At 35.7% G+C, this 9,321-nt stretch overlaps 1 protein-coding gene across 1 annotated transcript; it reads right to left on the reverse strand.

Annotated features, from left to right (window-relative positions):
- Nucleotides 1-6,074: 6,074 nt before the first annotated feature.
- On the reverse strand, nt 6,075-9,089 carry NPY2R (neuropeptide Y receptor Y2). Its single transcript, XM_053460359.1, has 2 exons — nt 8,968-9,089; nt 6,075-8,096 (listed from the first exon to the last, which is right to left on the reverse strand). The coding sequence occupies exons 1-2, from the start codon at nt 9,027-9,029 to the stop codon at nt 6,896-6,898; spliced, it is 1,263 nt and encodes a 420-aa protein (XP_053316334.1). The 5' UTR covers nt 9,030-9,089; the 3' UTR covers nt 6,075-6,895.
- Nucleotides 9,090-9,321: the final 232 nt, after the last annotated feature.

The raw sequence follows: 9,321 nt of genomic DNA on the forward strand, positions 1-9,321 counted from the left end.
GGATAGGTCCTTAAACAAGTAAATGGCTCTAGAAATGGTATGGGGTGAGGGTAGGCAGAGCTTTACCAATCATACCCTGCTAATGGGAGTGGGGGGTTGCAAAGGGACCACACATCCCATGTTTTCTTTTAATTTCCCCCACCTCAACCCAGTTGTGGCATTTGTCTAGTGCCCACTTGCGTTTAAGGATAAAAGCAACTCACATGTCCTACATGCAAGTGAACGACAATTGTCCAAACTTTAATAGTTTGCTATAGTTTTCCCCTCTTGCAAAAACACACATCTTAGTAAATATACTTGTTTATATTGTAACTCACACAGGTATGTAGACCTGGCACACTATCTGCTTCCAAAAAGCTACAACCCCCCCCGCAGAATTAAATATACTGCTATTTCCGCATTGTAACTTTCTGTGTTCACTGTTAATGCAACAAAGGCTATAATTTGGGAGCTGTGGTATAAAGTCTAGTAAGTGTGCAAGGGATTAGCAGAATATATAATAACCATTAAATGCATAGAGTTGGAGTAAACTGTCTTAATAAAATGATTTACAGTTTGTTTTAGAATCAAGGGGTGATTGGATTATTCCCTAAATATATCTTCAAAGGTCTGCTAAGAGTAATCTTGGGAAAGTGATCGCCTAAATCTAATCTGGTTTTTTTTTCTGTAATCTACGATGGTTTAATACATTTAGGGGTTTTCAAGACATACTATAAAACCTGCTATTTGATATTTACTTCTGAAGAATTGCTAAATAAATCATCATAGAAGAAATTCCTACATAAATCATCACAGCCCAGAATTTATTTCCAGAAAAGACTGCTTTAGTAAATGTTAAATTGGTGTAAAGATATTGTCACGAAACAAGGCTCCATGGAAACCAGGTATAACGATGCCTCTGGTTCCAGCCTCTGGGGTAAATTCTAAAAAAAATCTTGCAGGATGGCAACAGTTGAGAATGGTCTTTATGGGGCAGATATACAGGTAGGGCCACTTTAGGATAGTCTCAAGATAGCAATGAGCTTATCGGTTCCCAAAAAGCAGACAGGATATGGCTTCCAAAGGATTTACTCATTTCTTGGGTTTTCCCCAGCTTTTTCATAGACACACAAACACAATGCTAGTAGCATGGGTAAAAGCACCACTTATGGTGTGATTATAATTCTGTTACTTAAAAGGGATGCCATACTGTCTGGTACAAAATGGGATTACAATGACAAAGATTATATAAATTAAATTAGGCAACTTTAACAATGTTAAATATAATATCACTCCACCTCTCTTCTGCAAACATTCCCTTTAGAGTTTAAACCTGGGAAGCGACATTGTCTTTAGAACTTATTTTTACAACCCAAAAATTTATATTTTTCTCATCATACTAAAATACACTATATAGACAAAAGTATTGTGACGCCTGACCATTACAGGAACTTTAATGATATCACATACTAAATATATAGACATTAATATGTTGGTTCCCCCCCTTTCCACCTATAACAGCTACCAGTCTTCTGGGAATGCTTTCCACAAGATTTTGGAGTGTTTATGTTGGGATTTTTGGCAATTCATCCAGTAGCACATTTGTGAGGTCAGGCCTGGCTCACAATTACCATTCCAGTTCATTCCAAAGATGTTTGATGGGGTTGAGGTCCAGGATCTTTGCAGGGCAGTCAAGTTCTTCCACCCCAGACTCATCCAGTCATGTCTTTATGAACCTTGCTTTGTGCACTGGGCAAAGTCATGTTGGAATAGAAAAAGGCCTTCCCCAAACTATTCCCACAAAGTTGGAAGCATAGCATTGTCTAGAATGTCTTGGTATGTCCCCTTCAGCATATGACATTTTGGACAATGCTATGCTTACAAACTGAGAGGACTCCGTATGTGTAGATTTAAGAGGAGAAGAGAGGGGCTGTGATAAAAAAATATGTAAATGCTTCAAGGGATGTCACAAAGTGCAGAAGGACTATATGGTTTAAATGAGGGGAAATGCTAGAACAAGAGTGTCAAGGGAGTAATTATAATATCAAGACATTTTGCCTTACTGTAGGATGGTAGATAAGTGGTAGTGGTTAGCAAAGGGAGGAAATTTAAACATGCATGCATATGGCTATCCATGATATAAAACCAAGGACTGATTAAGGTTTGCATCTTTACACTAGGAATAATGAGCATCTTAATTGTTCGCATGTGCTTTCAAACTCTTTCTTTGAAAACAATGTATTTTTTAAAATAAATGTAATTTTAGATGTCAAATTACCAAACTGCAATTTCACGAAAAGCATTAATTTCTATAATTTAGTAAATAAAACATTATAGTATCATCATTAACAAGTCTAAATTGCTTATACAGAACACTATTTGTTCTATTCCGTGTGCAATAACTTGCCAATCAGTACATTCGTTTTGTCGTGTATCTTCTGTGGTTATTAAGTGACTCATTCGTTATAGTAATCAGGAGCCCATTTGTGCTGCAGGTGTGAGTAATACTATTATAATGTGTTCTTTGCAGGTGAAGAGATATTAGGTTTCCATTATTATGGTGTGGTTATATTTATTTTAAGGTTTTGAATTACATTAAAATTCTACAAATTCTGATATACTTTTAGAAAACTAACCCAGAATTACAAATAGCTTTAATTTCATTTTTCTCAGATTAAAGCCCACCACTCTAACTTGTCAGCTATTATATTTTGAGTGACATGACTTTGACAGAGACTTAATTATTGAAACAGCATTTGCACAAGACAAGTGATTGAGGTAGGCTCCTATAAATATGACATGTACCACCAAATGCAAATAAATGCAGTAATTTTCTATGAGTAATTTGTATAGTTTAAATAGGATAACAATATGTTCTAGAATCATCAATAATTAAGTTATAAATAGAGAGATTTGATAACTAGATGGTGATGTTTTTAACATTTCAACACCAAAGTACTCCTGAGACTGAAATGTCAAGTTTTTTTCTGTACCAGTATTGTTTATTTAAGTTCAATCATTTAATTTGGTGTGCTCTCCTTTTTTGGTTTATATATATATATATATATATGCACATAGAAAGGAACAATCCATTTCTTTTTTACATCTGTTTATTTAACCGAAATGTGTTATCCCAGCCTTTCCATGCTCTGTATGGCATTTCTGTGTGAAAGCATTTCTATAGACTCTTGGCTCCGTTCTTTCAGCCCCTGAACTAGCTAATAGCTCCAATGGACACAACTTTCTAGTAGGAGGTGCAAAGTGAGAATATACTATAAGATAATGCATTCTGGAGGATGCCCATTACCTGTATAAAAGCACAAAAGCACACATAGTTAATCACATACATGTAGTGGATAAGGCTGTTCAACCTGCCAGAACATGGACAACAGCTACCAGATGGAAAATAAGGTGTTTCAATAAAGTAATAGCATTATGCTGGCTAAAGAATGTGCCAAAACAGTTAGAATTACAATTAGTATAACCTCGCACAGCTGGAGGCTGTGGAATAGTCATGTGTGCAGTGGGTAGGTAGAAGAAAAGAGGGGCAATAGAGAGAAGAAACAGATAAAGGCATTAGGGGATGAGCAAAGAGAGAAACAGCAAGAAGAAAGAGAGGGAAAGAGATAAGGGAAGGAGGAAGGGAGAGAAAGAGAAGTGAGAAAGCAAGGGATAGTGAAAAGAAAGAGGGGCGCGAGAGCATGAACGAGAGATAGTAAAGGAGGGAAAGCTGAGGGTGATAGGAGAAACCAGATGGAGAGAAAGATAGCAGAAACAGCAAATAAGGGGAATTGAACCCACATGTATATCTATATATGTAATGTTATCAATATTTAACATTAATTTGACTAAACCACACCCAAATTCCACTCACTAAACTATTACTAGCCCCTTTCCATTTTCCCAGGTATAACATTGTAAAAAACAAATGCAAACAGCAAAACAGTGTAACACTTAAACACTCTCTGCTTTACTTCTAGTGTGTTGCAGAGAGAGCATGAGATCTAAAGATAAATCAATAATTACAAACATTGGCTTTATCGTGTGAACAGGCGGTCATCACAGCAATCATGCGATGCAGAAGTCTCAGAAATGGTTCCAATAGGCCTTCCTTAGTTGTGAGGCAGACTCACCCCAGAGAATGCTCTGCACTGTCCTCATTGTCATGAAGGACGACTTCTGGGAAGGCATAGAACAACATTTGCCATGAAGAGGCTAAAAACACCTAGGAGATTATATTGCATATTAAATCAAAATATATTTCCGCAACAAATTATTGTCATTGTAGGTGCAAAACATGCCCACAATTGGTAAAACACATTGAAGAATAACAGAGGTATTTTCAAAATGGGCAGAAAGTAAAAGAATGCCAGAAGGTTCTGTAGCATTACTGCAATAGGGGACAGTGAGTGTGGGTAATTTGACTATAAATTATAAAAAAAAGAATGAATATCATCAAGTCCTTGTTTTTTGTCCCCTTTCAATTGTGCTCTTTGTGTGCCTGGTCTTGTGATTTATTAGCTTGAATTTTAATATGTAGTTTTTATATGGCCCTGTGAATGTGTATTGTTCCAAAACAGAACATTCTGCAACCAATGAGAGATGAGCAAAGCAAAGATATTTATATATATTTTTCAGTGTCACTTTCTTAAATGTGTCTTATTCTCCATAAATTCTTTGTTTTTTGATCATCTATATCTGCTCCCAAGACAAAGATTTATAAAAAAAAAGCCATATGTACAAATGCACCATGTTTCTGAACACCTAACAATCTCCTTACTTCTCACGGTACTTGCGACAGTATTTAACAATGTTTACTAATGTATTTCATTAATTACAGAAAATGTAGGAAATGTACAAAACCCAGGTTTTTTTCTTATAAGGAAATCTCAATATGCAAATATTTAAACATTTGTTTCCAAAATAGTAGTCATAATGGTTTGCCAAATATACGTTTATTTGTATAGATAAATATTGTATGGTAACAAAACAAAGCAATTACACCCTATGATGAACAGTAGAATGTCCTACTTAATGTTGCAATGACTTGAACTTGTACAACACTGGGAAAGTGGTACAGCAGAATAATAAGGAAAAGTAACAAAACTTGAAGGTAGAAAAAGTTTATATGAGTAGACAGAAAGGAGACTGGAAGAAAAGAGAGGGAAAGCACAGTCAATGGGGAGGTGAAGGTTAAAACAGCATGGAATAAATTGAGTTATAGATGAAGTGGACTAGATGGAGGGGGTGGAAGGTTGGGACATCAAAAGACAGGGCAATGTGTAATATACTAAAAACAGGAGAGGAGTCACGTTTAGGAAACCACTTCCCAGGATAGGCTACCCAGCGCTCAACACATTTGTAAGGGAGTGGATCTAGAAATCTGAGGGGGGGGTGGGCCTAGCAGGCTGTGGGTGTGTCTAACCATGCATGGCTAGAGCTAGTCACACATAGGGGTGTGGCTAGTGCCCCTCTAAGTGTGCAGGGAGTAGGAGGGAAAGTAGGCATTTTCAAATACCACTCTTCTGCCCGAAGAACTTGGAGAGTGACCCTGACACCCATATAAGTGGGTTCCCATGTATGTGCTTATTGTGCCAGTATAATTATAACTGCTACTTTCTCTTTAACCCAAATTAGAAAATAATAAACATCACATTGTTCACCAACCACCTACATTTTTAGGTACATAGACCAACTGTCAACATGTACAAAAGCACTCTTTTATACACAAAGAGAGGCCTTCTAAAGAACCTAAAAAATGTTCATGTTTCCTATTCCTTTTGACCAATGCCCCAGGCACTTCAAATGTAAAATGTAAGTTTGAATGGGCTTGTTTTGCAAGCTTTTAGTCTGAGCACACAAGTAATAACAGTAAGACATTGATTACATTGCTCTCATATTTCTTTGTAGACCATAAAATTCCTGCATTGCTGGATCACTGAGTACAGTTGTTACTTCTTTTCTATTATGCTGCAAAAGTATAAACTGTTGGCTTTCCAAGTGCATTGTGCATCTACTGGGAAACAGAGTCCAGTGGAGTCTAATAGCTTAAGCACGATACATTGACGTTTTTTGAAAAAAAACAACACTAAAAAAAACTTGCAAGATGCATATTTACTATAATATCATAGGTAGTATTATGTAACTACACACACTTGAGGTTTGGCACTACAAAATTCTGAATTTGGCAACACAGACAAGCAATTCAACCAGCATAAATACCATGGCAAAGAATGTTCAGATCTGTAAACTATAATACAATAAAATAGCTAATCTCATATTATAAAAAATAACAAGCAAATATATAGGTCTTATACTTTACTGTGTCACTGCATGCAATGTCATGAGAAATAACGCAATGATTTATACAGATTTGTACCAATACTATATTTGTGTGTGCTATATATATATATATATGTGTGTGTGTGTGTGTGTGCAATTATATGCATATACATATACATTGTGAGCGTCCATATATTTTATCTCTTTAGATATTTGTGTGTGTATATATATATATATATATATATATATATATACACAGAAGTACACATAGAAACACAGATTCAGACATACAATCAATTATATTATCATATATTACATGTACTATAATAAAACACCATTTTTAGTGGAACATTTTGGTTTCCTTTAGATGGCTTTTCCCCAATGTAAAGTGGTTATTTCAATGGAATTCGAAGTTCTATACAAACGATAATTCTTTTTTCTGGAGATCTTTAGAGAAATCCTTTACAACCACAGGGCTTGTATTATGTGTTCAACTTAATGTATCCTCTTCATGTTGCAGGTATGGGTTTTTTTAGCGCTCTGATATTGCAAATTGTTAGTCATCCCGAAGACATGAGTGCCTTTTCCAATGTACTGATTTATCTGGTTTATTCTGTGTTTATTCTCCAGAGTGTTAAACGTTGGTAGGCTGTATGCAAGTATCCTGACAGTTGTCACTGGTACCATTAATCGCTTTAACCTCTAACTGTTTTTTCTTCATTTGAAAAGCTACAGAGACTTCGGGATGTATTGAGTCCATCCTTTGCTCACATTTAAAAGCTGTAAGAAATGCAGTTCTGTAATTGTTGTTCATCCACCCATACAGTAAGGGGTTGGCAAAGGTAGAGCACATGGCAATAACATGAAATATTGTGTATATAAATTTGTATTCATTTAGGTCCAAAACCTTGCTGTCAATGTCACTTGCAAGCTGAAAAGCATGGAAAGGCAGCCAACACACCGCAAACACCACCACCACCGCCACTAACATCTTGGTTGTCTTGCGTCGCCTTTGGTGGTAATGATCATTTCCTCCACCTGGACTGACGTGATTCTTTAATTTTGTCCATATACGTATATAAGCATAGCAAATTATAGCTAGTGGTAAAATATACTGAATCAGCAACATTGATATGCTATAAACTGTACTGTAATTAAAATGCCCCGTTGGCCACCTCTCTGAGCAAACTTGGATTTGAAAATCAGAAGAGATAACAATAAGAGAATACTCCTTAAAAATGGCCAATGGGCTAGCCAATACAGCACTGCAAGCCCAGGTAATACCTATGATCATAAAGCAAATTTTTGTTGAGATTTTGCTTTCAAGGTGGTAGACAATACACCTATGCCTATCCAATGCAATAACCATAAGTGTGACCGTGGATACCTGAACTGCCAGTCCTTGAGCATAGGTTACCAAATGGCACAATACTGTTCCAAACTTCCATTCATCCAAAAGAGTATACACCAATGTGAATGGCAGGCACAGTGTGTTAACCATTAAGTCTGACACAGCCAAGTTCACGATGAAAAAGTTGGTTACAGTTCTCATGGTTTTAAATTTGATAACTACATAAATTACAAGGGTATTGCCCATAACCCCCAGAAGGATAATGGAACTGTAGGCCAGGATGAGAATCACTTGAACACCTAATAACTTTGTTAGATCATTAAGGTCTGGCTTGGGAATGTCATTGTATGGTGTGGTAAGTCCAGGTAGATACATCCAAGTGTTCATTTCAGTTTTAAAGTCTGCTGTATGGTTTTCTTCTCTGTCTGATGTAATCATCCCCATTTTCATGGTACAATTTTCAGAGCCACATGCATAAAATGTCCTTTAAGAAAATGGGAAAAAAAAAACAGACAGCTGAAGCAAATTTTATTCTGAAAACAGAGGTTAAATGTTATACTGCAATCAACATATTGACAACTAGGTAATTAAAACGCTTGGGGTGCTTTGCATGAAATCAAAGTCATGACTACCGCAAAGGACATTAGTAATATTATCAATGGCTGCAGAATACTCTGTTTTAATGACACTAAATTTGCTATTCTGGTGAGATAAGAATTGGTTTTCCCAAAATCTATACATATATGAATGGAACTGTTTCCTTATTGGAAACATAAAATAACATGGTTGACAGTTGTTACCAAATTACATGGAATACCTTTATGTTTATATCAAGGGAATGACCCTGGGTAAAAAATATATATATATATATAGTATAATTCATGATCAGCTTTATTCATATAACAGAATAACCTTATTTAATTCATAGTTGTTACTTGATGAGGTGTATTTACTTATCCAGAAGTTGGCAGGCTTTATGGAAAACAAGACAGAACGGTTTTGCTAAAAGGAGGGCTGATTTTAATCATACACAGTTATTAAAGTGAGATTTTCTTTAAAAAAAAATCCTACTGGTATTTCTATGCATTATGCAGAGCCAGCTCAACCATTCTTGCAGAACAATCTCAGGTGTTTATTATCAGGAGTTAAACGTTTGAATTAATAAATACAAATCATCTTGGTACACATTTTTTTTAGTAATATGCAAATTTGTTAGTAATATGCAAACACCCCAATATAATGTTGCCTTATTTAGATACAATTACTTTTTACTCCCATGCACTCATTCTGAAGTGTCAATCATTGTGCATCATATATATACATGACTATTAGGAGGTATACTGAATGTAACTTACACTGAGTCCCTAGAGGTTTCAGAGATGCTGTGCCCCACTGACATCTTCCTGTGTTCTTTCATGCCACTGCCCCTCTACTGTAATTTGGGGCAGTACAAAAAAGGTGGAACACATGGAACATACTAGAATAGACAAAGAATGTAAAAAAAATTACAGAAAATGACATAAGCAGAAATATAGGAGAGATCATAACAAATCTATATATATATAATCGAATAAGAAAAAAGTTCGGAAACTAGACAATCGCTCTATTAAAAGACAGCTTGTTGGAAATAATTTATTTTTCCTTTTTTTTATCAGTTTCATTCACCTTCTTTCTGTTGGATGGACCTGAGAGAATTTGGTTTTTTTGCA

Source organism: Spea bombifrons, chromosome 1 (genome assembly GCF_027358695.1).
Source record: "Spea bombifrons isolate aSpeBom1 chromosome 1, aSpeBom1.2.pri, whole genome shotgun sequence".
Classification (NCBI taxonomy): Eukaryota; Metazoa; Chordata; class Amphibia; order Anura; family Pelobatidae; genus Spea; species Spea bombifrons.